At 52.8% G+C, this 27,422-nt stretch overlaps 1 protein-coding gene across 7 annotated transcripts in view; it reads right to left on the reverse strand.

Annotated features, from left to right (window-relative positions):
* The window catches only part of MYT1 (myelin transcription factor 1), a 66,562-nt gene that overhangs the window by 28,826 nt on the left and 10,314 nt on the right, over positions 1 to 27,422 (reverse strand). For 4 of the 7 annotated variants that reach the window (XM_025864947.2, XM_073888307.1, XM_073888305.1 and 1 more), the window contains exons 2-6: positions 15,759 to 15,859; positions 7,767 to 7,821; positions 6,856 to 6,886; positions 1,442 to 1,504; positions 500 to 744 (exon numbers count right to left, since the gene is read on the reverse strand). In XM_025864947.2, the coding sequence (XP_025720732.2) occupies positions 500 to 744; positions 1,442 to 1,504; positions 6,856 to 6,886; positions 7,767 to 7,821; positions 15,759 to 15,859 (495 nt within the window). Of the gene's footprint in view, positions 1 to 499; positions 745 to 1,441; positions 1,505 to 6,855; positions 6,887 to 7,766; positions 7,822 to 15,758; positions 15,860 to 22,893; positions 23,020 to 27,422 lie in introns of those variants that run through there. The other 3 variants (XM_073888309.1, XM_073888310.1, XM_073888308.1) reach the window with 2 other exon arrangements.

Here is a 27,422-nt window from a genome sequence, read left to right on the forward strand (position 1 = left end):
CCCCCCAGGGAAGAAAGTGCATCAGGGAATCCCTTCGGTTCCCCATCCCACCCCAGGCTTCCCTGGACGCTCCCAAACAGTCTCACCTGTTTGATGCCTGATGCCAAGCAGACCCCTCACCCTCACCCCCACCCTCAGCTGCTCTTCCCTGGGGCCAAGTGGGGGGGAGGTCTGTCTGAGACCCCCTCCCCCGACGCACGGACGCACAGCCCATGTCCATCTGTCCATCCATCTTTCCCATGCACACAGACACACATCCACACTCACACACACAGTGTTCACAGAGATGCGCCCACAGGCCCCTCAAACGCCCTGTACCAGCCCCTCTCCAGGAAGCCCCAACAAATGTCAGGACAAGACCGCGCTTGTTCTCAGGAAGGGCTTCCTCGGCGGCCCTTTCACTGACTCGGAATGGGGCCCCCTCCCCACTCACAGGCTGCGATTCTCCAGGGCCACACTAAGCGCCCTTTATTTCGGGGGAGAAAGAGCCACAAAGCACCTTCAGCTGGCTCAGGACGATGAATCTCCTCCTGTCCTGACATTTCAGCCTCGTCCTCCAGAGTTCCTTCCGATTCATCTGAAACAGAGGCGTCCTTCACCTCGGCGTCCTCGCTGCCATCGGTGTCCACGCTGTAACCCTCGTCCAGAGCCAGCTTCAGGGGGTGGGACTTCCGCGTGGATGCCAGGTGCTCGGCCTGGGCCCCCTCCAGCTTCCTCTTCTTGGCCAGGGGGCAGCTCTGCAAACTGGGAGGAAGGGGCCCAGGGCCACCCTGTCAACACTCCCTGGGGGTCCTCCCGCCCACTCTCCACCCTCGGCAGCCGCGTTCCCTGTTGTGAAAGCTTGTCTTTACCTCTCATCACTATCCCTCAGTTAAAAGCCCCACATTCATGACAGGCAGGTTTTTGTGCCTAACATTTTACATGAACTGTCCACATTAAAAACGCGTGATGTGCTTTAAATTGCATTTTGTTCTTCTCTCCTAAGACCTAACGTCAGAGGCTCTGTCCACACCAGTCCCCCCTGTGGGGAAGAGGAGGGCACTGGCGCTCCGTCAGACCCAGCCCACTTCCTCCCACCAAGCAGGTCATCAGGATGCCCTGGGCCTTCCTTCTCCACCTCCAGACCCTGCACACCCTCACCCACCCGCAGTCAAGCTAAACCGCCACCACCACCACCCCCCCAGGATGAAAACAGTGATGACCAGATGGCAGATGGTTGGGGCCACCCCAATGTGCGGCAGGTCTGCTCTGAGCTCTCCCTCACGGACTCATCCGGCCTTGCAGCCCCCAACAGAGAGACCCCCGACATGACACACCATGGCCATGTTGGCCTCAGCAGCCTCAGGCAAAGTTGAAAGGTTCTAGATCTACAAAAGGGCCCAGAGAGGAAGAGGGGCTCCCACACCTCACAGCCCAACCTCTCTCCCAGGAACCTCCTTACCTGCGGTGCCTGGAGTACTTGCCCCGGATGTGTCCTGAGCCAGTACATCCTGGGGTGGGGCAGCTGGGGGGAGGCAAGCAGGGGTGGTCACTTGGGGGAAGGACCCACCCACCCCAGACCCTCACCCTGGGGAGCAGGAGATTGTCTCCAAACAGTGCATCTCAGAATGGCTGCTTGCAATTCACTAAAAACTAATGAAATATCTTACCCCATTTAAATAAACGAATGACTCATTACAATTTTATGAGTGTGTTTAATTAAAGATCTGTATGTATGAGATCAAGACTTCCAACATCGGTGTCTCCTAGATGGCTTCTTTTCTCTGTGGATAAGTCTTTCCTAGTGCCAGCAAACTGCCGTCAGGCTTCCAAGCAGCTGGGAAACAGGAGGCTCTGTGGAGCCCCCAGAACAAGCACCTGAGGCTGGCCCGAGGGCAAAACAGACCATCTCTGGTGCTTTGAGGCCTGCAGCCCCTGCCAGGCACACCCTTGGCCTGGCAGAGTGAGCAGGTGCCTCCAGGCAGGAACAGCTCAATGTAGACACGCAGGCCTGGCCCAAGCTACAGGCCCCCCGCTACAACCCTCCTCCAGAACCGACAGCCTGGTACAGGGAAGTGAGGCCAGGTGAGCTGATGACCCAAGGGCCACCCATAGACGTGGCTGGGGGCGCTGCACGGGGATGCAGGCGAGGCCCCCAGGAGTTCCTCACCCTCCACTGTCATCTGTCTCCCCACTGAACCAAACCACAGAAAGCTCTGGAAACTTCTGATCATAGGCACAGGGCATGCCACCCAACCCACTCATCCTGCAGTCAGCTCCATGCAAGGCCAAGATCCTGTGGGCTGCTGGGCACGTCCACAGACCACAGACGGCAAGAAGCGGACATCACCTCCTGTTCCGGAGTGGCAAGCTAATGCCCAGAGAAATGGGAGAACACATGGGAACCTCTTCCCATCACTGGTGCCCCCTCTTTGGAGGGGCCATCCAAGGTGCCCAAGATGGGAAGACCTCGTTTTTAACAGGACTGGCATCACAGGGTCTGAGCTCCCCACCTCAGATCAGGCTCTCCCAGATCCTGCGAGGGAAGAACAGGGTGGGCCCCAGGAGGGGCAAGGCCCTTGACCTCTGTGTAGACACGCCTGATGGTTTCTAATTTAATTGATCACGGGCCTGACTGCAGTGCACTGTGGGGCTCATCTGACTCATGGACGGGTCAGAGAGAAACAGGACAGTCGATGGGGGCAGAGCCCCACCCACCCTGAGCTCGACAGCAGCTTTTGGGGGGGGAGCAGTGGTCTCCCTGCAGCCCTCCAAGCTGGGGCCACCATGGCTGATCTTAGGGCTGGTTTTCATGAGTTTAAAAGGAAGAAAGGAAAGGAGGAAGGGAAGAGAGAAAAGAAAGGGAGGGAGGAAGGGGGGAGGGAGGAAGGGGGGAGGGAGGGAAGACATGCCACATTTTATTGTGGATTTCCTTTCCAGACAGACAGGACTTACTGCTATCCCGGGCCTGTCTATATTCTAAAATCGATGCCCCACGCTTGCTTTCTCTCTCTCAAGAGCTAGCTTTGAGACTCTTCACAAAAGGTCCTTGTTACTGGGGGTTTGAAGCTGAGGTCCAATTAGCCGATTAATCACTGAGTTAACCAGGCAATTACGTAACAGCTGCTGTGGAGCCCTGTAGGCCATGGGCACTGCCCCTAAACACGTCACCAGCTCCAAGCCACACCTCCAGCCACCAGTTCACAAGAGTCCTGGCCTCCAGCCCAGATGGCAGCAGGACAGGCCGAGAGCCCACACGTCTGGAGCAGGTGAGGACCACTGTGAGAAAAGAAGCTGGAGCTCCCGCACTCCTGCTCTCCACGCCGCGGCGACGGGAGACCTGGCCAAATGCCCCACGGTTCGCACCGTTTCCCCCACAAGCGCGCCCAGGGTGACATCACTGGTGCCCCCAGGGTCCTCAGGGCCAAAGTGAAGAAGCAGCACCAGCTCCAGGCCTCAGGAGCCTCTTCCCAGCCTGGGGGAGGAGGCAGATGCAGCCAGACTTCTCCCTGAACTCCCCGGTGTGGTTCCCTGAGTGTGGCAGAGACAGGAACATAGGCAGGGAGGCTTGCAGAGGGCCTGCTCACAGTCAGCACGGAGCAGGGTCCTGTTGACAGCTTTGGGGCATCTAACCATAAACAGCAGGTGTCAAGGGAAGTCAAGGCTGAGGCCAGGAAGAACCAAATCCCGGCCAGAGCCCTGCACTCAGCTACCACCCCTCAAAGGGACTGACTTCCCTCCAGCCCACCAGAGGCAGGTGGAGCACCCTCCTCCATTCCCATCTGTGCCCTAGGCAGGAGCTGGTCACTGGCTCAGAGGAGGCCCTCAGGTGAGGGAAACCGGATGCTGGTGTGACAGATGGGCAACTCTCCTCAAACTTGGAGACAGCCCTGAAGATGCTCTGCAAGGGGTCCGGAGGCTTGCATCTGCAGAGGAAGCAGGTGCCTCACCTTCCCACTAGCCAACACCTCTGAAAGAGCCACTCCAAGGTTGTGTGGCAGCAGATGGGCCCAGACTAAGATACAAATGGAAGTGTCTACTGGTTATTCACTGATGCAAAGGAAAAACCACCAGGTCCGTTTGCTTTCTTTTGGGCACTCGGTGTTAAATCCAGGGCACAGAGAAGCAACGTGGGCTCCAGAGGTGGGAGAAGGCAATCAGAGCCCTGATTACTCCTGGTCAGCCTCCTGCTCAGCGCAGCTCAGCTCCTAACAACCACCATGCCACTACCCCAAGAGCAAGCAGCTTCCTGGGAGCCTGCTCGAGCTGGGGAAAAGACAAACTGGGGCAGGGGACAGTGGCCAAATTCTGGGACAGGGAGGCAACCGTCCCTCATCCATGGTGCGAGTCCCACAGGAGAGCTTCACCCTAACTCGGCTCTCCCTTCCGGTGATTGTGCATAAGTTTATCTAACATCATGACATCCTGTTCCAGGTCATGTTCTCCCCGCACTGGCATCCACAGTGTAAGCCTCACCGGGACAGGGCAGAGCCACCGGTGAGCTGGGGAAGACGTCCTGGCTTGCGGTGTCTGCCCATTCTCACGGCATAAAGGTGCCCCTGTGGCCGATGTGCACAGTTAAGGAGTGAGAACCACGAGCGCACCGCAGATCACAGCCCTGGGTGTAGCTCACGGCCAGTGAGCGAAGGGGACACAGGAGTGACCAGCACCTTTCAGGCAGGACATGTGCGATTCTTTGGCATACACTGCTCCACTCAACTCCAAGCAGCCATTCCCCAAAACTTGAGGAATTGTTGAAGACCTTGTTGCTAAAACGTTAGACGTCAATGCATTCGTCCCTAGTTTCTCCATTAAAAACTGTAACAGTCTCACTATTACCGAGGAAGCAGGTTGAAACCACACGATTACTGAAGGTGCACACATAATCCTCTCATGGCTGGATCCTATCTGAGAGTATTTCAAAACAATTCTGTCTTCAGAGTCATTTTTGCTTCTGCTATTTCAAACTTATGAGAACAAGCTCTTTGGATCTGCCTTTGCAAGTTCCTCCATAACTTTATCTGTTGCCAAAATTAATTGCTGTTACCAAAACCCAGAGCTTCCTGGAGTCCTATGCCCAGCCTCCTCCCCTTCACTGTCCTGAAGATGTCCTCTGCGGAACATCACATGCCCAGGGGAAGTGGCGCCTCCTCCTGGAAGCCTTCCCTCCCCTCCTGGTGTCCCCGGCCCCTTTGAGCATCCACTGGTCCACCCGTCAGAAGGCGCCTCCCTTCCAGGGACCATGTTCTGCAGAGCTTCCAACTGGCCTTTCCACCCTCACCCTCTCGCCCTCTGACCTGGGCTGGGGCTTTGAGCAGTACATGTATGATCCAGCTCTTCTGTTCAAACTTGGGCCCTCCGAGCCTCGGTTTCCCCACTTCACCAATGGGGTAATAATACCACCAGGCGGTGCCTCCTGAGAGCAAAACTGGGCTGTACAGCCATTGTAGAACCCGTCACAAGCCCGGGCATCCAGCCTCCCTCTGTGCCCCTTCCCTTCTGTCCCCAACTTACAGCCTCAAAGGTTAGAGGGACGCGGGGACACTCTGCGGTCCTCTCATTGTCCTGATTGGCAAAAAAAACGCCATCAACAACTCTGGTGAAAAATGAGACAGCCCTGGCCCCAGACTTGTTCAGTTTGGTGAGAATCTTTCCCCCTGAGAATTAGGAAGCCCTGAAGCTCCAGCTGCGTGCAGTGTCACAGGAAAGGTTACTCCAGGCTGGGGGCAGAGAGCCCTCAGAAACTGGGATGTTCTGTGTGTCCCCAGCTTGGAGTCCGGAAGCTCACAGAAACCCCACTGAGGTGTGGTTGCTGCTCTTGGCCCCTCCACAGGGGCAGAGCGCCACACCGACGCAGCCCTTGCCAGCTGTCTTGGGGTGCTGGGGGCTGAGGGTTCTGTGGTGTGCTCGGTGGGAAAGAAGGTGGGCTTAGAGCCCTTCTGTCCTCCAAGGACAAGCCTCTGGCAGGTCAGCTCTGCTGCAGTCCAAGCCTGGCTTCGTCTTGTGGGGAATTTGTGACAATTAAAGGGGGCCCCTGATGCCCACCTGACACGCTGGGACCCTCCACGAGCACCACTTCCCTTTCTCCTTTCCTGTTAGAGCCAGAATACACTGGCACAGGGGGATCTGAGGCTGGTTTTCCTTGTTGGTTACTCACATCATCAGCACTGTCCAAGCAAAACAGCACCAAGAGCCCAGGCCCACAGAGTCTGAAGTTCGAAGGTCATGTGGGTGGTTCTTGGACAGCCTTGACACACCAGCCTGGGTGGACTTTCTCTCTGGCCATCCCCCTGCTCCAATCCCAGGGGCCAATCCCAGGACAGAAGCCAGCAGGTGAGGGCAAGTTGACCTGGCCCAGCAAATCCCTGCAGTGGGCTGTCCTCCCTTCCTCCTCAGGATGTTCATCCCCGGTGAGATGTGACCTAGATCTGGAAGGTCACAGAGCTCAGCCATTGCCAAGATCACCAACACACCAACCACTGTCAGCACCTGGAGTCCATGGACGACTGGGACCTCGGCAGCCTGTTCTCTCATCTCTGGCCAAATGGGGCCTCTGGCCACCAGACACGGAAGTCTTTGTGAGAGCCCCCTAATACAGCACCTTGTTGTTGGCTGGGGACCATGGTGACAAGCAGGTCCTGGTGGTGACCAGGGGCCAGCACATCTGTGCCGCTGTCTCAAGGCTGGCTGCGTGGTGGGGCCGGGACAGAGGTGGGAGAGGGCAGAGGCAAGGTGAAGACAGTGGGACTCATGGCAAGGAGAGAAGGGGTTCAGGAGTACAGTTGGGCAACACAAAGTGCCCCGTGTGGGACATTTGGGGTGTTCGGGGGTCACAGGCATGCGCAATGCTGGGTGCTAGCAGAAAGCCTTTCTTACCTGAGGTCGGCACCTGTGGGCTCTGGGGGCACTGGGTGAGAGAAAGAGAGAAACAGGGAAACACATGTGGGAGTCTGAACTGAAAAGGCACATTGTCCTCATGGCACAGATGGAAAAAAGCGGAGGCAATCCCAGTGAAAACTGAACCCCATCCTTTCCTGACCTCCTGGAATGTCCTGCAGAGTCCAGTGGAGTGAGCTGCCACCTCTCCCCCGATTCTTGCACCAGACTCCCCGGAGAGGCTGGTGGTTCTGCAGAGTGGGTCAGGCGCCCCCACCTAATGCCGGCTCTATGAGCCTTCAGGGCCAGAACAGTATCTCGTTCTCTAATTGCAGCTGGAAGTCAGCTTCCGACAGGAAACTTGACCCAGCAGATAAAGCTGGACAGAGAGAACCAAGGAGCTGGTCCCTGGTGATGGGGCCACTGGGGGCAAAAATGCACAGGGGTCCAACTGAGCAGCTCACCCGAGAAGTTCAGCGTTCTGGCCACTCCGTGCACGGGACAGGCAGCCGCGGTCCTGTGTGTGCTTACAGTGTCAGGGAGGGGAGCCGGCCAAGGGATCCACCCACCCCACTGCCAGTTCCCTCCAGCACCAAGACTGACATCCTGGGAGGGCAGGAGTCTGGCAGAAGCCTGGCAGCATTGGAGCACCGTGCTGGTGTCTCCTGACTGAGCTTTGCCTTCCCCACTCTGTGGAGCCGTCTGCCTCCTCACCTCCACCCAGGCAGGTCTGTCTGGACCCCACAGCAGACCTCTCAGGCACCAGACACCATGGGCCCCAAGTGCGCAGGAGGCAGGAAGGGAGGAGGGCCCAGGGCCTGGTCATCACTGTGGGGTTCTGCTTTCCTGAGCAACGCAGCATTTGCTGCTTTAGGACCTGGGACTCACGACTGGGAGGGGGCGGCACTCACCTCGGAGGGCCTTGGAGCGCGTACGAGCCCGCTTATCCTCATTTTCTAAGCTCATCTGCAAGCAAGAACAACTGCGATGTTAACGGAGGCCAAACACAGAACCACCCCCAGAGGGCTGCGCGGGGCCTGCAGCTGAGCTGGCCACAGTGAATCTGTGACACAGAAAGACAAGGGGTGGGCTCGCAGGAGGAAAAGACCTGAGACCCGGGGCAACAGGCCTGGGGCAGGCGCTTCAGGGGGGAGACCACGGCTCCTGGCCCTATTCCCCGCCCTGCTCTCGGCCCTCGCACTGCCCCCACGTTTCCACCCCCACAGGAACCTCAAGCAAGAGCCCTGCCCCACCTGCCGGATCCTCGTGGATGGTAGGATTCTTGGCACAGGGTCTCCTGGTTGAGGAGCACCACCCACTGCTCCCTTGGGGGTGCCAACCGCTCAGGCTTCATGGCAGGTCACCCGCTGGGCCCCAGAGCCTGGCTTCCCATTGGAGTGAGTGCCCCACCACACTAGGATCATCCTCTTAGAAACAGACGGACGGGACCCGAACGGGCCTCCACAGAGTGTCCAGAAAAGGAATGACTTCAATTTCTACCATGTGCCATCCTGGAGGGAGCCGAGGGACAGGCGGCCTGAGCTCGGGCACCAGACCGTCCCGAACATGAGACGGGACGTGCTCACGGAGTGTGTGTTCCCAGAAGGGAGGCACCACCACCCAGTGGGAACAGAGAGCAAGTCAGCACAGTGCTTTCAATGTCCTGACAGCCACATTACAAATGTAAAAGGACACGTGACGTGGATTTCAATACTAACCCTTACCTAGCCCAATCTACCCAAAACATTATCATTTCAACGGTAATCAATAGAAAAAACTGTGAGTGGGATGCTGTTTTGTGCTAACTCATGGAGACCTTGCATGGCTCCTGGACTCACAGCACATCTGAGATCAGCTGGCCACAGGCCACGGGCCTGTGGCCATTGTGCTGGACAGTGTGGCTCTAGACATGGGAAGCAGTCTCAAGTGGAGGCCAGCTTCGGGCAAGAATGCAAGCCAAGGGGCTTGCAGGACCCACGGGCCACCCTCCCAGGGATGTCACTTCTCCCAGGAGTGGGTGAGTGGGTTGTCCCGAGGGGGACAGGGCACCCCACAGAGTGCAGACCCCTTACATCCTCTGGCCACCCCACCTGAGCCCATCAGTGCACCCCCACATTCCCTGCCCCTGACCAGCTTCCATGGGGAACACTGTCCACCAAGTCCCATGAGGGAGTCAGAGAAGGGCCCTCAGAAGGGTGAAGCCTGGGGCCAAGAGTCACAGGGAGAAGCCCAAGGACGGGATGCCCCCTGGGGCTACAGATCATCACACAGAATCTTGGACCTATGTCACCCATGACAAATCTGGGCAGATAGGTAATGAAGAGGTAGGAGGTAGGTGGGACCCCTGAAGTGCTCCTTGTCTCTGAGGCCAGGTGGGGGGGGGGGCCTCTTTCTGGCAGGGTGTGTCCTGTGCATCACATGAGCCCCACAGGGCTCACCACCTGTGTCCGTGGTCAGGAAGGGGAGGGAACAATTCCATCTGGCCCAGGCCATAACCAAGGCTTGTCAAAGGCGAGGCCAGGCAGCAGAAGAAAGGAAGGAAGGGCAACAGAAATGGGCTTTAGAGCCCAGAGACCTGCAAGAGACAAGTCTGAGCCCTGAGGTACAGAGACCCACCAAGGAGAGGAAGGGAATCCCCCCAATTAGGAAGACAAAATTTGCAAAGTGAACCTCCCCCACAGGCGGCACTAACATACAACGATTTATGTGATGTGTTAAGGAAGAAAAATCAAAACCTGGGGTAATTTATGCAACCTGTCGACCCCAGGCTGCAGAGCACAGTGTCAGGAGCTGTGCGTTTATTACAGCCTTCCAATAGCACGGAAGACAATTACTATAATCTCTATTTTTAAAGCAGAGGTTCCCCGTGGACCAATGACTCACATTTAAAGTGAAGAGAGGGGCAGGTGTCAAAGGGACTTCATTACATTTATGAGCCTTCAAATGTCATCTGCACTGAGCCCAAGCGCAATGCCTTCCCATGCAGGCCGCACAATGGAGCTAATGCGTCTGATTGCCGGGCGCCTGCTTTCAGCTGAAATGCAATCTACAGCCTTTTTTTTTTTTTTTTTGTCAGTTTTCCCAAGGAAATTGGCAATCATTCTGCTAGGTTAAAGCGTGCCTTGGCAATTTGGATTTCCTGCAGATAAATTATTCAGAGAGCACAGAATAGAGAGGGTTGCAGGGATGCGTAATGGGCGCTGCTTGCAAACTACGAGCTCCCATTGATGAAGCTAACAGCTGTGACATTCATTTTGCTGAGCACCTTTCCATTTGCAATTTATCTGCATCAAATGGTCAATAAGTGAGAAGTTCTCTTCAGTGCATGTAGCTTTGATTTTAAAAGTGGGAGGGAGCTCAACCACAGGAGGCAAAACAGGTTAGCTCTTTAATATGAGAATGAATCTGTGAGAGGGTGATGTAGGACATCAACAAGGAAGCGGGGAGACTTTGATTTCTGGGCTGTTTGAAAGGAGCAGTGATGGCTGCCTCAGAAGCATCTGGGCAGAGCTGTGGAAAAACCAGCTCCACTCGATGTCCGTCGTTTTCCTGCCCAGAGAGCTGAGAGTTCTTCAGAGGTGGGTTCCCTGATGGCCTCCCTCCCTGTGTTGTAGGTGGAGAACCAATGTCCATACAGCCCAGCATCACCTGGGATCATGCTACTACTTGGCTTCCTAGCAGCTCCCCAGGGCCTTCTGCCCCTCACCACACAAAGACAGGCCACTCATCGGTGCAAAGATGAGACACATCCCAGTGTTTCACTGATATATTTTTAAGAACCCTTCACTTGTTCCGAGCACAAGCCAATCACGTGTTTATTTTTGTACAGCCCAGAAATAACGGAATGGTCTCTCACCTGCAGGGCGAAAAGGCCCCCTTGTCACAGCCAAGCCAACCTCAATCCCCACTCTCACTGTGGGGCAGTGATCTCTCTCAAGAGCATCGTCTGTGCTCTGTCTCTGTGAGCCACCTTCATTCTGCCACCAGGAGCCTGTCTTACAGCTTCCCTGTGCTCCTTAAACCATCACTTCACTCTAATTAATATTTCAATAGTTCTGTCTTCAATAGGAAAACTATGGGGAGGAGAATCATTTACAAATGCAAATACATCCTGTTTTGCCACATCCATTAACCAGAGAGAATTGTCTTTTCAACCTTCCTTTTAACTTGCTTTGTTAGTGCCATATAATGGGTCTCACTCAAGAAGGTGTTACTATTTTGTTCTGTTTTGTATTTTTTATAAAGTCAAGATTCATCATGTAAGCTCTTTTTAAATATAAATGGTTCTCACAACATCATTCTACAAAGACCAGCCCCTTTTCAGATCCATCTGCGTAGCACCCTTGCCAAAACTGAGTTCCTAAGTTGGACATTTACAAACTTGGGGACCAAAAAAGCAAATGCAGTAATTATGAGGCCTTGAAACCCGGCAATTTGTCTGGATTCTCAGAAACGCGCCCAGAAGCCAGACACGCAGTCAGGAAGAAAGCAGAGAGGATAGACTCTCAATGTCCAAGAATGCCCAGTCCGAGATTTTTCACAAGGTGTGTGATGAGGCCCAACAGACTTTGTGCCAATCTTTGCCTTTACCCTCAAAGGCTGGCTCTGCTTCCTGACCCCCCAACCCACCCCCAAGTTCAGGAACATCCGTGGTGGTCTCTGGAGGGGTCCCCCTCCCCTCTCTCTCATACATTCTCCCTCTCTCCCTCCCTCACATCTTCTGGGTTCTTCCCAGGTCCTCACAGCTCCTCTCCACCCTGTGTGTCCCTGCTCTTCTGCATGGACGGCTAAGGGTGGGGCAGAGATCAGAATTCATGCTGAAATTGTCTTGCCTTTACAGCCCCTGCAAGTGTCCCGGCAGGAGGCGTGCAGGCCTCAGCAGCCAGGTGGCAGGGTCCTCCCCCTAAGGGAGAGCTCAGGAGGGAGGGCATTGTTCAGACTTGGGAGCCTGGGTGGGAGTGAGGAGGCTCAGGGAGTCAGTGAGGACCTGAGTGTCTTAGGGGTGATGGCCTCAGAGTGGGAGGTGCTCCAGTCCTGGGAAGCAGGAAACGTCCCTGGGCGGCCTCTCAAAAGTCAGGCCTGTGCCTCCCGTTTCCCACCTTCTCCCCCTCACTCTCCATTCTGTGCCTGTTCATTTCCCTTGTGGTCTTCATCTCAATGTGAAGACCCAGGCATGCTTTCAAGGTCACTGCCTCTCCTACAGGGCTTCATTCGCTGCCCAGCACATCTTCTGTAAGGACAGACAGCAGACCAACAGACAAATGGCGATACTTGGAAATGTCTCTGAGTTCCTGGAACTGGGGAATATGGCCAGGAGCAGTCAGAAGGGACTGAACAAATACCAGAGCCTGAAGCTGGGTGGGGGTTCCAGGCCCCCTGACCATGGGGGTCATTCATCTCAGCGCTGGGCTGGAGGAGGAGACAGGTTAGTGTTCCATTTTATTTAGAATGTGTTCCAACAGCTAGCAAAGCTGGAAAATTAGAATGAACCTAGGACAATTTTTTAAATCCACAAGATTATATGGATTATAGTGTCCCTGTGGGCGGGTTTCAGTGTTTTCCCTCCTGGAAGACCTAGACAAAGAGAGGGAGGCATCCACTGACTCCCAGGAGACCGCAGGCAAACCTGCCTAGAAGGAAGGGGTGAGGTGGGATGAGGAGGGCAGAGGAACATAACAGGAGTGGAAGCGAACTGGCTGTTACCCACCCCGTTGGCAGCAACAGCATCTGCCAGTGTCCCCTTTCTCCAGGGGAGGGAAGGGTGGGGGAGGAGCAGCAACCTGGGTTTGTTGTATTGTCTTGAGTGTGCATAGCCAAGGGCAATGCCCACTCGCACACTACCACTAGGAAGCCCTTCCAGCAGACCCATGTTCCCACCACTGAAGGATTTAGCAGCAGCATTAAAGTGTGTTCCTTGCTGCTTCTCCCCACCAAGCATTCCAGTGGAATCCTTCAGAGCCTCACATCTCCAGTCTCATATGCTGCCTGCCTGCACAACCTTCCTGGCTTCCCGTTCTTTTGAGCACATACCTGCACGCCGGATCAAGGTCAGCCTGAAGAGCAGCCTTCTTCTTCGAAGATGTACGAGTCCTACCACCTCAGGAACCCTCTGCACACATTCAGTTTTCCATTCCCTGATCTGTGAGGCTAAACCGCATGCCCACAGCCCTGCCCCCCACCCATTGCCATCACAGCACCCTTGGCTCCTTGAAATGATAGTTCTGTCCCCCTTTGGGGGGCATCCCACTGTGTCTCTGAAATTCTGCTGACATTCCACCCATTGTTTGACCTACTGGCAGCTGAATAGAGCAGGCTTTTCCTTGGTTTGTAGAAAGGACACCCCAGGGAGCATTATTTAACACATGTCTTGGGAGGGGTTATCCTAACATCTCTGAGCAGGGGATTGGGGCTCACACAAACCCCGAAATTAAAAATTATAGTTATATGGGGACAAACAAACAAAAAACCCAGAATCTTAACTATAGAGAACAAACTGGTTTTTGCCAGAGGGAACATAGTTGGGGGGATGGGTGAAACAGGTGATGGAGATGAAGAACACACTTACTGTGATGAGAACTGAGTAATGTATAGAATTATTGAATCACTGTATTGTACACCTGAAACTAATATAACGCTGTATGTTAATTGTACTGGAAATTTAAAATTAATTAATTAATTAATTTTTAAAAATTACAGCTATAGGGGCACCTGGGTGGTTCAGTCGGTTGAGCATCTGACTCTTGGTTTCAGCTCAGGTCATGGTCTCAGGGGTCCTGGGATTGAGCCTTAAGTCGGGGGGACGGTCCATGCTCAGCGGGGAGTCTGCTTGAGGATTCTCCCTCTCTCTCTCTCTCTCTCTGCCTCTGCCCCTCCCCCCACTCGTGTGCACTCTCTCCCTCAAATAAATAAATCTTTTTTAAAAATTACAGCTATATTGTAGACACCCTGATAAAGCAGCTATGTGTGGGTCCATCTGTTTAAAACTCCAACATAAATGTAATTTCTACCTACTCAAGGGTAGAAATCTAGTCACATCCAGTGAAGCAGGCCAGAAAGGTCACGCACAGTGGTACCCCCTCCCTTGTCAGGAAGGACTGCTAGATCTCCATGCAATCAGCCTTCTCCTGGATTCATATCCAGAGTTCTCCATTGATTACGTGATTGGAGCCCAAATGTTTCATTCTTAAGGTCAAGAAGTGCTTTAAGGATCTACCATCAATGCCTACTCCTTTTCTCAAGTTAAAAAGTAAAAATAAACAGCTCAATGCCCAGCACTTTCCCCAAACACACAAGCACCTCCTAACAGCCCGTCTCTGAGCTGTCCACGTGCCTGGTGCTGAAGCAGTAGGTAGTAAGCACTGTGCTCCCATCACCCTCCAGACCCGGAGGTCCACATCACCCACCAACCCCCATATAAAGTCAGTCCCCCTGGCTGTGTGATGTTCTGCTCTCCCATGGCCACCACTGGCCCCCTGCTTCGGCCTCCCCTAGCCTGCTCAGTGAGCACATACCACCTGGACCAGCCCTGCAGTCCTTCTGGAAACCCACCCTGTCAAAGGTATATCCTCCCTCCTTCTCTGGCCTTTTAGCTTCTCTGCTCAGGACAGTAACTCAGGCCCTCTCTGCCCAAACTAGAGGGAAGACTGTAACGGAGCAGTTGTTCCCGGGAAAGCCTGAGCACAGGCCACCAGGCGGCTCACAGCAGGTCCTGCATCCTCTGAGCTTGTCAGTCAGCGCTGTCCCTCACACACCTCCCACAATTGTCAAGACATGTCATCCAGAGCCCCTGACCTCAGACCAGATAACTCTTTCAGTCACAAAGTCTCTGTTTGAATGCTCAGCCCTGGGAAGAGATGAATGAGGCGTTCACCCAGGTGTAAATTTAAGGTGGGAAACAAAAACTCAGTGATTGAGATAACGGTTTAATGCAATATTTCAAAATAACAAAATTAATGCCAAAAATCCATGATGAACAAAATACCCAAAATTTAAATAAAGATAGGATTGGTACTACCGACTTTTCCTTTTGCCTCAGGCTCCAACACGGCAGAACACTGACAAGCCTACAGGAATAAAAGTGGGAGTGGAAGTGCTTAACAAGGTGCCAGGAGAGACCCATTAAAAAGAATATCCTAGTCACCAGGTTCAAAGGAAACTACAAACATCCTCAAATAAACTTGCTGCCTCAAACTTCCTAGCCCTTCCTGTCCACACCCTGGGCCATCACATCTGGGTGGCCATGCCCTGCCTCATGGCTAGGATCCTTGATGGGGACCATCTCCACATGAAGGAAATGAGAGACTGGAATCTGAGGTCTGGAAAGGAATGCCCAAAGGCCTGTTTTCATCCCTACTTCCACCTCTGAGGGTCACCAGACCCTGGGAAGCCGGGGTCACCCAGAGTGCATCCTGGGAGGTTCTAGAATTGGAGGTTGGGTGTGGCTGTAAGCACATGGCATGCCCTGGGTTTGGGAGCACCTCTGGCGAGGCCATCAGTGAGTTCTAGGCCTGTATGAGAGGGCATGTGCCATTTGCCTCCACTTGGGAAGATGAAAATAAACAAAGTCAACAGACCTCATGAGCTCCTGCAGCCAAGGCTACCAAGGATTCTCAGCTATGGAGGCAGCCCAGGTGTGACCAGACCCAGAGCAGGGACTTGCCCTGAGGTGACACTCTGCTGTCACATTGACTCTATCCAGAGTCATTTTTCTTCCTTTAAGTTTACCGTGACCAGATGACTGATGGTCCTAGCCCCCACTTAACCCTCTACCTACTCAAGAATAATGGTGACCAGACCAAAATCACCTCTGGGCCCCATGCCTGGAAGTGAGAAGGACCCCTGCCCAGACCCTGGTGGGGGGGGCGGCAAATGGCAGGAAAGGGGCTGCCTTCCAAGCACCTCACCTTGCCGCGTCTGCCCAGGAGGAGCCTCGAGGTCCTGCAGTTGCTGGCTTTGTCTCCTTGTGTCCACCTCTGACTCAGCAGCTCACCCCGGAACTCATTTTCTGAGGGGTCAGAAAAAGAAAACCTAATGAAGGCAGCTCAAGGGAGGAAGATGGAGAAACTTGGACTGCTCTTTTCCACAGGATTTGTGCAATGCCCCCTTTCTGGAATCCACCAGAAAGATGTGCAAGGTTGTGGCCCCATGGCTGTTCCAGGGACAAGGGACAGGAGCTCTCTAAGGAGAACCGGTCTCTGATTTGGACGCTCCTCAGAGGCTCCTAGCACCCTGCACCCCTGCACCATCTTCCTGCCTCAGAGTGGGTGCAGTTTCCACTAACAGCCGCTCCAAGAGGGGACTGGTGCAAGTCAGGTGAGGTCGGACACTTTGCCTCCCCTCTGCCCTGGTTCCTGCCATCTTTCCTCTCCCTGTTTCTGCCTCTCTCCAGGGCAATGTCTCCAGTTAATATTTAATTCTGCACATAAATTCACATGTCTAAGCAGAAGCTGAAGGCATCAGCTGGACATGACAAAGAAATGCCTATTCCCTGCATGGCACTCCCTGTTTCCATGACAACTAGCTTTCTACAACTGCAGCGTTTCAAAGGAAGGTCATTAAGTAACCAACAATAAAAACAGGAAATGAGTGTTCCTGCATTCTGCTCTCTGCTACTCTTTAGAAGTGAGTTTGGATTCTGCTGAAGGTAGGTCAGCACAGTGCTGTCATACCCATTATCTTTCTTCCCCTCATGCTTCTGACATGCACTCCAAATGCTGTTTTTCTAAAATTCCACCATTCCTGCCCCAGGCAGCCCTGTAGCTCCAGCCAGAGCATCCTCTTGTCTGAAAACATCTCCATCCCATTAAAGGGCCTCCTGTGACCTCAAGGAGCACAAACACAGAAGGAAGCAAATTGGTTGTCAAGGAGATGGCCTAATGCAAGGTCTTCAAAGGAATGAGTAAAACCACCAGGATTTGACACCTACTGTGTGCACCTACTGTGTGCCTCCCTCTCACTGAGCTGTGGGTCACCTGCAGGGGACCCTGTGAGGACTGGCCTCCACTAAGGAAGTGTGAGCAGTGTGGCTCTTCCTGGGTGGGTGCCCAGCAGTCAACAGCATGCTCCAAATGGGACCAGGCACCCACTGGGTATTCACACTCCCAAACCTATGCTGGGAATGTGGGGAATTGCCCTGAACTCACAAGGAGGATGCTGCAAACAGCGTGAGGTTGGAAGACAAAGGGTCCCACAGAGGTGGGAGGGAGGAGATTCAGGAGGTGAGCCAACAAAAATCACCCATCACACTGGATAGGGGGATGAGAGTTTCCCTTGCAACTCTGGTGACAGTGGAAGCTGGGAGACCCCAGGCCGCAAAGTACATGGGGTTGACTTTCTACACATACCTCCCAGGAAGAACCCTGCACATGAGGCTGAGCTGCAGGGCCCAGGCAGGGTTTCTTGTCAGGGTAACACCTGTAAATCTATGAGGTAACTGGAGCACAGCTCACTAACAGCTGGAGGGAAGGACATAAGACCCTAAGATCTTGGCAGGAGCAGGACTGTTCCCTCCTCCTCACACCCCAGCGGGGTGCCCTAGAAGCTGAGGGGGGACAAGCTCTTTCTGCCCTCAGTCTCTTCTGCTTCCCAGGGAAGCCAGCCAAGGTGAATGGCAAGTCTCTGGGAAGGGACCTCTGGTTTTCTGTGTGATACTCTCACCTGCCCAGGGGGTCTGCAAGTAGACCTGAGCATCAGCTCAGGCAAAGCACTAGGGCCTTCCAAACATCTGCTCCACATCGCCACCTCTAAATAGCAGCTCCTGCCTCCTCTGGCCAAAGGAGCCTAACAGCACCCTAGTGATGCATTTAGTGCCATGCCCCTGGGATGTAGAGCCAAGTGAAAGAAGGCACACACCCCATTTATGAGGACCCAGCTTTACCTTAATGCAATTTCCTCCTTTTCCTGGGAAGTTTTTGGCAGCAAACTATAGTGTCACTATTAGAAGCCCAGTAAAGTGCAGCTGTGCTTCTCGCTGCTGGGAAACCCCCACGGGGACCTCTTTGTCCCCCCTGGGTAGTGCGTGTGGCCAGGCCCCACCACAGGCAAGACCACTCCTGTCTGGATGTACTGAGCAACTAGCACCCCAGCTTGCACAGTGGCAGCCCCCACACACCAGACAACTATAGAGTTCCCAGGCCAGAGGAAGGCCCTGAACAGAGACACGGGGGTCCCATCAAGATGCCGCTTCTAGAAGTCATGCTGCCAGCCAACACTCAGAGGGTGGCAGAGAGGCAGAGGGTAAGGCAGATCTGGTTCCTGGTCCCACACCTGACCTGCAAGTCACCTTCTTCATCCACACATAAAGTGGGAGGAAAGAACCATTTGGGGATTTAGAGCACGTGCAGAAAGTGACCTGCCCATGCCTGGTGCGTAGTGAAGGCATGAGAATATCACTTCCTTTATTATCAGGAGGTGCAAGTGAAGAGCACATTTTCCTCAAGACAGGTTCCTTCCTTGGATTCTTATGTCTCCAATGAGTTCTTCTGAAACCCTGCTCATAGACACAAACAGCAAACAAGCCGCTCAGGACCAGGTGGCAAGGACAGTGACACCTCTGCACCCTGCCTGCTCCATACTGCCCAGCATCTGTCCCCACAGAGGCCCCAAACTCACTTTTACAGGATACTAGTGGACAGATAAGCTCCAAAAAGCAACCAGGGCCTATTAGCAGATACATGTGGGTCTCGGGGAGGGGACTCTCCTGAGAGATCAGTTGGCATCTCCCTCCACTGGGTCAGAGCCATGACCCCGGCTAGAACCAGGTCTGTCTACTAATGACACCCACCCTCCCCACCTCAGAACACTGCAGACCTGCAACCAGCCCAGCCAGACCCCTGGAAAGGCAGCATGAAGCCCTCCTTCCCATACCTGGGGAGACCCCCCAGGCGGCCATCTGGAAACCCTTGGACCCACAGTTGGCATCCATTTCTCCCTCCAGACACGGGTGTTTTGTGCCCACTCCCAGCCCCACAAACTCTTGGAGGGCCCAACACAGAATGATATGTGCTCCTAGTGGGTTCCTAGACCACTCTCCCTCTAGCCCTGCCTCAGCACTGACAGCCTAACACCTTCCTCAGTTCAAAACCTCCCCCACCTCCCCCAAAATAAGAACAGAGGACAAGAAGCTTGAGCAAGGGGTCAGGTGGTGATTGCAAAAAGTCAAAATGTTTTCAGAGTCTTCACTAGGTCTTTTGTCTCTGGTGACCACGGCCTGCCTCTGGAGCCAGAGGCTGTTATCCCCTGCCCCTCACCCAGCATGCAAAGGGGGAATGGTCTTCACGCAGAGTGAGCCCACATCTGGGCTCTCCCATGCTCCCCCCGCACCAATACACAGTTATCAGAAGTTCTCACCACACTTAGTAGGAAATGTCAGCCCCTCAGCCCCAGCCCTTCTCTGTCCCTGTTCTGTCCCCAGCATAAGGAGGGAGGTCTTGCATGCCAGCTGAGCCAACCTCTCCATCTGGGCTCTATATCTCCTCCTTCCCACTACTGATTAAATGGTGCCTAGGGTATCAACATATTCTTCTCAAATATTTGATCACTCCTTCTAAACTGAACCCTTCCTGGGGCTTTTCAATTCTTCAACAAGCTTGAGGCAGCCACGTTTAAAGAACACAAACCATCTGGACTCCACACCACAGCCCTGCTACCACTCCATCTTCACCCCCTGCATAACCATGTTTCTTAAGGAACTCAAATTTGCTAACTTTATTCCACACTCCCCACTCCAACTGGCCTCCGCCTACAGTTCTCCACCAAAACGGTGGGTGGAAGATCATCACTAATGTCTATGCCACATCCCCCATTGTGCACCATTACACACTGACTCCCTCCTTGGCTGCTGGGTGCTCCCCCGCTTCCCCTTGCACCCCGAGCCTCTCCTCCATCACTGTGCAGGCTCCTTCTGCTCCACTCGCTCTCCCCACTGCCATCTCACAGACTCCTCTTCCAACCCCATCCCTGCTAATAACATCAGCCTCTCATAAGACTCCAGCTTTTCCTTCCCCAAGCTCAGCCATCAGCTCCTCGAGCATGAACACTGGGGATTGTCCCAGGTCCCAAATCCTGCCATTGTCATTTGCTGCATCTCTCCAGAATCTGACCACTTCTGACCTCTCCAGCTGTTGTTCTGTTTTCAGAGATTGACACACTGATTCTAAAATTCATATAGCAATTCAAGGAACAGAGGATAACCAAAAACAATGAAGTTGGGCCCCTCTCACACCATACACAAAAATTAACACACAATGAATCACAGATCTAAATGTAAAAGTTAAAAATCTTACATAACATTGGAGTAAATCTTCCTGACTTTAGGTTAGGCAGTGGTTTTTTACATGTGACACCAAAAGCATAAGCAATAAAAGAAAAAATGGGTAAATTTCATCAAGGTTTAAAACTTTTGCATGACAAACAACACCATCAATAAGGTGAAACTACAACTCATAGACTGGGAGAAAATATTTGCAAATCATATATCTAATCATATATCTAATTCATTTGCAAATATATAATAAACTCTTAAAACTTCATAAGACAAATAACCCACTTTAAAAATGGGCAAAATATTTGAATAGACACTTCTCCAAAGACAACATGTAAATGGCCAATATGCACATGAAAAGATGCTCAACATCTAGTCATTAGGGACATGCTAAACAAAACCACAATGAGATATGACTTCACACCCACTGAAATGGCTATAATTAAAAAAAAAAAAAACCAGACAACAACAAGTACTGGGGAGAATATGGAGAAACTGAAATCCTCATACATTGCCAACGGGAACACAAAACGGCACAACTACTTTGGGAAAGAGTCTGACAGTTCTTCAAAATATTAAACAGAATTACCATATGACCACTCCTAGATACAGACCCAAGAGAAATGAAAACATACGTCCACTCAAAGTCTTGTACACAACTATTTATCGAAGCTTTATTCGAACTAGTCCAAAAACGGAAAAAGCCCAAAAGTGCGCATCCAATGCTGAATAGATGATACAAAATGCCACTGGCTAGTGTTTGGCAACAAAAAAGCATTAAAGTGCTCATACATGGTACAATGTGATGAACCTCAAAGTCAGACACAAGGACCACATATTGTACAATTCCATATTTATGGAATGGAATTTGCAAAATTCCCGGAAATGGGAAATCCACAGAGACTGAAAGTAGGTTAGGAGATTCGCTGCCAGGGGAGGGGGGCAAGTGGAGAGCCATGGTTAATAGGCACAAGTTTTCATTCTGGGGTAACGAAAATGTTCTGAAATTAGATGTGGTGACAGATGCACAGCCATCAATATGCTAAGACCACTGAACTGTGTACTTCCAATGGGTGAATTATATGACGTGTGAATTATATTTCAATAATGCTCTCTGTGGCATACACAAAGGAGCCTCAGTGTGAGTCTCCAGACCCACTGGAGCTCTCACTCACCAGAGCTCACCAACCGGGCTTCGATGACCAACTCGATGGAGGAGAGAGGCCTGCATAAGTCAGATGCCCTCTGCAGTGTCCCCCCTCAGCCCAGAGGAGTGAACCATGAAGATGGCAAGGGAGAGCAGGTGCTCCGGCAAACACCAGGTCACGGAGGAAACCGGAGCTCAGGGTGGGTGAGGGCTGCTCCCCACATCAGGGGCCATGCACAGAGGATTCTGTGTGTTCCGGGTAGCTTTAGGAGGGCCATCAAGTGGATGCTCAGATCAGAAAATAATTTACTGACAAGAGCTGCCTTACAAGAGATGAATTGCCTCCCACTGTGATGTGCGAGCCCCTGGCCCGGAGGCAAGTGACAGGCAAGTGACGGGTCAGTGAAGAGACTCTTACACAGGGCAGGAGGTCTGAGTGGGTTGTCTTTGGTTCTCCCAGCCTGGGTTCTGTGAGCCTGTGTCTTGGTCTGGCCTGGACTACCCACACCACTCCTTACCTTACCCTGGAGGCCGTGGAGGGCACCCGCCAGCTGCTTGGTGAGCGCGACCTGAGTTTCTGTGCTGCTCGATCAGCATAGATACCACACAAATACACCTCTGCCGTCAGGATGCATAGGCAGCTTTATGGCTCGGCTGATCTCTCGCCAACCTCGGCCAGTAACTAACCAACCACAGGGCCCCCCGTCCTGCCTCTGCCTGCGTGTCACTGGGGCCACCATGCTGGGCAAGCTCCAGCCACCCCTGCCTGGGGCCCTGCTGTCCTGAAGAGGGCAGGCCTCCTCGGCTTCCCTGGGCCCTTATGCAGAGCAAAACTTTGAAAGTGTATATCCCTATCTATCCCACATCGCCTCAAAGCCATGAATTGAATGTATCCACTGAAAAGCTGGGCCCTGGAACTGAGTACCAACAAATCTTGCCATTTAAAAGGAAAAACATTTTTTTCTGCTTTTCATCTCAGTCTTCATCTGTCCCCTCAGCTCCCAGGCCTTCTCGCCTGCTGCTCAGACTTAAGGGAAAGCCCAGAAAGTCAACAAGAAAAGAGAATAGAAATGTAAAAATAATTTAAGGCCCACACAAAACCAACCACGTGTCACAGTAGATACTTGGGGGACCACAGCCCAGAATTCCACCCTCCAGACCCAGAGAATCTCTGAACCCAAAACCCTGAGGTCCAGACGGTACCTCCGGAGGCAGGAAGACAAGGCCCTCAGAGGGCAGAGGCCCATGTCACGCAGCTCCCAGGGACCACAGAAGGCAGTCTAGCACCTCTCCGAGTTCAAAGTAAGATCCCCATCCCAGATCCCTGTTCCCAAGACCTTCCCTACATCTGTGGGCCGGAACCTTGGGGTGGGGGAGGGGGTGCCTCTAGGAGCCTCTGCCAAATGGACATGTCCACGTCTTAGCAAGCTCCCTCCTCCACAGGGTGGACAAACAAGCAGGAGCTAGGACAGAGCCCAGAACAGTGAGAGAGCAGACGTGGCCTGGCCCAGCCAGTGATGGGAGCTGGAGACGGATTGGGAGTCGTGTGGGAAGGCTCCACACCGCTGTGTCTGTCTTTCCCAATTTAGAAATAAAGTGTAAAACCCACATGAAGAATCCAGTCCAAGACCTGGTAGGTAGAGGGCTCCTGGGTGGCTCAGTCATTAAGCGTCTGCCTTGGGCTCAGGTCATGATCCCTGGGTCCTGGGATGGAGCCCCGCATCGGGCTCCCTGCTCAGCGGTCTCTCTCCCTCCGCCACTCCCCCTGCTTGTGTTCCCTCTCTAGCTGTCTCTTTCTGTCAAATAAATAAATAAAATCTTAAAAAAAAAAAGACCTCGTCGGTAGAGTTGAAGATGTATTCTAGAAAAGTTAATAAGGAGACAGGAATAAGGAGGGAAACTAGGTGAGACCTAACACCTGACTCCAGAGTTCCAGAAAAGGAGAACCCAAAAAAATGGGAGGGAAAAGTATGAATTAACTAATAAAAAATAATTTCCCGGAACTAAAGGAAATTATATTTTTAGATTAAAAGACCCATTAAGTACCCAGCAGCTAACGAAACAAAGATCCGCTCCAACCAAGCTGAGCACAGTAAAATTCTAAAATACCAGGAATACCAAGAGGATCCTAGAAGCTTCCACGGGGAGAGGTCACAAGCAAAAGATATCGGAAAGGCATCAGGTTTCTCAACAAGGAAGCGAGAACTCCAAAACTGTAAGGTTGAAAATCAACCTGTGTGCTGTCTATGCCCAGGCAAAATATCAAGCAAGGGAAATAGTAGAATAAAAATACTTCAGGAGGGCGCCTGAGTGGCTCAGTTGGTTAAGCGACTGCCTTCGGCTCGGGTCATGATCCTGGAGTCCCGGGATCGAGTCCCATGTCGGGCTCCCTGCTCGGCGGGGAGTCTGCCTCTCCCTCTGACCCTCTTCCCTCCCGTGCTATTTCTCATTCTCTCTCTCTCGAATAAATAAATGAAGTCTTTAAAAAAAACAAAAAAAACAAAGAAGATTCTTTAAAAAAAAAAATACTTCAGGAGACACATAGTCACTAAAGCATACCACCCACTGGACACGAAGGAAGCCAGGGGGTGAGGGGCAGGGATGATTATCTACAAGAAAAACAAAAACTTGTATAAGAAATAATCCTGGCGCATACTACTTGGCCCAACGGTGAAAATAAATGAACAAAGATGCTATTCAACATAAGAAGGTTGCTCAGAGGGAAAATAGCAGAAGAATCCAGTCCTGAGGCTATCCATCACATCTGGTCTGTCCTGGAGCACACCCCACAGACCCACAGTCCTGGGCAAACTGGGCCCGTGAGTCCCCCTAGTGTCAGATCTCAGGCAGGAGGAGAAGGCATCCCCTGGAAGGCCTGGCCTGGAGTGGAGTGCGGGGCTGTCCCACGAAGGGTGGGTGAGGAGGGAAACGGGATTGATAAATAAGTATATATTTTAAGGACGACGGAAACCAGGTTTCTCGCTGTTGGGGGAAAAGAAGTTACACAAAGACAAAAGCAGAACCTAAAATATACCCTGTGGGGGAATTAGTATTGGAGGTATCTGTGTGGACTTGCGGTTTTTGATATCTAGAGAAAATGGAGAAATAAATACAGATGTAGGTGCAAGGCTGCATGTGTGTAACTGTGTGTGTGTGTGTGTGTGTGCGCACGTGTCCACTCAGAGGCTGCAGGCCCAGCCAGCACCCCGTCCTCCCATGGAAAAGTACTGTGGGGTGGACTCTAGGCTCTGGCCAGGAAGGCACCCCAGGGGTCTGGGGTGAGCAAGGGTGCATTCAAAAGTGTTAGGGATGCATCGGGATGTACAGCCAGTTTGGGTGGCCTCATTGGCCCACAGCAACAAGCATTGAAATAACAATTATAACCCAGTGGATAAAATAAATCATGAGTCAATACAGGTATCAATAAAAATAAGTAAATTGGTAGCTTGATGGGGAATGAGGTATTTCCATGGCTTCAAAGTACCTTCCCAAATAATTAATTGCAAAGGGACCAAGAGTGTCATTGCAGCGAGAAATGTTGGGAAAAGCGCCATCTAACCCAGTGATCAAAGTAACAGCACCAATGCAGGGAGAAGAGCCTGACTCCTGGGTAGTGTCCCCACATAAGCCAAGTCCAGTCACGGGGAACAGCCACCAAACCCAAACTGAGGGGTGTTCTACAAAAAAAAAACTGACGAGCATTCTTCCAAAAGGTGAATGTCGTGATGAAGACCAAACACATAGTTTGATTCTGAGCCCATCCTTTGAGACAGCTGGAGGAGTCTGAACACCGTCTGAGGACCAGACATCCACACAGGTGACCGTGATTCTGGAGGAAAAGCCCTTCTTTGTTGGAAACACCCGAACAAGTGTTCTGGGTGATGGGCATAGACTTGGCAAACGTACTCTCAAGTGGCTCAGGAAAAATGGTTTTTGTCTTATATTTGAAATGTGCCCATGAGCTTGAGCTTGTTTTAAAATATATTTTAAAAAATAACGGGGTGTGGGGTGTGATTTCAGTAACAGGTGGTCAGTGGAGGCCTCTGTGAGGAGGGGTTGAAGCCAGAACCCAGGAGGGGGAATCCTCAGGTCCCTCCAGAGGCATGTCTCCACCTCCCACAGTCCCGAACACTGCTCCTGGAAGCCTGCAAGGGCTAAAATGTTTCTGGGCCCAAAGGGCTCCAACTCCCTCACCCCCCCCACCCCCGGCCTGGCTTCCCCCTGGAGAGCCCAGGGACAGTGGGGCAGGGTGGGCCCTCGGGAGAGTCTAACAACCCTGAAAATCCAAAAGGAAGTGGCACCTGGGCCCTCAAAATCTCAGGAAGGGGCTGCAGGGAAGGTGGGGGCACCCTCGAGACCCCTCATTTCCCACCCGCCAGCAGCTCCCAGGCCTGAGCAACCTTGGCCCCCACCTGCCCGGGGCAAGACACATGGGCCTGGGGGCCTTCTCAGCTCCACGCCGTGCCGGGGAAGAAAGCACAACTGCAGTGGGGCTTCTGTCCTGGGTTTTGGGAGTCTTGGAAGCAGTGTCAGCACCCCACCCCCTGGACCACCTTCTGGTAGGAAACACAATCAGGGCCCAGGAAAACGAGGGCAAGTTTTCCTCTCTTTCTTTCCTCTTTTTTTTAAGCTGGAATTCAGAGAGAAGTAAAATGGAGACTTGCTGAGTGGAGCAAAGCAGACCTGCTTTTGCTGAGTTTAGGTGAAAATGAGAGAAGGGGGAGGTGGGGGCAGGGGAGTCGGCAATTCTATAGCTTTGCACATTTCTCTCATTATTTTGCTTCTAAATCAGCCTCACTGGTACTTTCTCTATTCTATAAAAGCCAAATCCAAGCCATGTCCCTTAATCTCTCCAACAGCAGCTCACTGCTGAGAAAATAATACAGATGTAACTTTCAGCTTCATACACTTTCTCTTCCATTTATATGCAAATAGTGACCTTTCACCCAGGCTGTCTCAAAGAAGTGTTTCCTTAAAAAATGCAAATAGTATGTTGCAGGCAGTGACTGTGGCTGAGTCTTTCTTATATTATTATTATTATTATTTCTTTTAACCTTACCAACGCTGTAAAAACAACAGCTACACTGCTCCGCGGTAATAATGACTTTCCAAATCACAGGACAGCTCTCGGGGCGGCCTGTCAGTGAGCCTGCCAGGAGGGGAGGGAGGGGCTCAGGATCGAGGGGAGGGTGTTCAGCCCCAGGGTGCCCAGTGTCCCGGGAGAGGCACAATGGGTGGTGGCCGGAGCCAAGAACGAAGGCAGCAGGATGAAACCACTCTGCTCACCCCCTGCTCCACGAGGGTGCTCACAGGATTTCATCAAGAACCTTCCCACCCCAAGTGGGGTTCACTAGTGACCCCAATCCCCACCTCCATCCAGGCTGGCAAGACAGGCAACAAATTCGGAGCCCAGAGGCTCGGCACACACGCTCTGCCCCCAGATGAGGAGCCAGGCAGCTTCCAGGAGCCCCGTGTGTTTCCCCCTCCCCACACCAGGAGGACAGAACAACAGGAAAAACGGAAAAACAGACAGAACAGGAGACTAGCCCGAAGGAAATGGGTGCAGGTACTGTGTCCACGAAGGCACTGGGGTGAGGGGCTCCCTCCCACTTCCCTTGACCCACCCAATGACCAAGCCAGGCTGCAGGCCAGAAGAGGTGCTGGGGGAGGGGTCCCCTTATTTCCTTGCACCCACTCACAGCTCCCAGGCCCCCACAATTCCCCCCACAGGACCCAACCACCCATCATAGGTCCGTCCTACTGCTCTCCAAGATCTGGAGCCTGGGCCACGCCAAGGGCTCAGGAAACGAGGGTGTGGATGGTGAGGCTGACCCGTGCACCTGCCTCACTGAGCCAAATTCACAGACACCTTTCAGACCAGGTACATCTAGAGTGGCCTGCCTCAGTCCTGGGGTGCACGGGGAGGTCCACAGAGGGAAACAATGCAGTGGGAAAGGACAGGGATGGTTCTGACCTTATCCAACAGGCTGGGAACCAAGAGGGCTAGTTTCTGGGCACCTTCCTTGTAGGTCTCCAGGGTCTTCCGGGTACACACTGGCCTCCCAGGATCAGGAGGGGCCTTCTCTGGAATTCTGTTCCTGTGTGGCTCGTCCCTGAGTCCCAGAAACCCCTTCCTTAGTCAGAACTGTCCAGCCCAGG

This window comes from Callorhinus ursinus, unplaced genomic scaffold, assembly GCF_003265705.2.
Source record: "Callorhinus ursinus isolate GAN/ISIS: 27379988/994484 unplaced genomic scaffold, GSC_fseal_2.0 scaffold89, whole genome shotgun sequence".
Classification (NCBI taxonomy): Eukaryota; Metazoa; Chordata; class Mammalia; order Carnivora; family Otariidae; genus Callorhinus; species Callorhinus ursinus.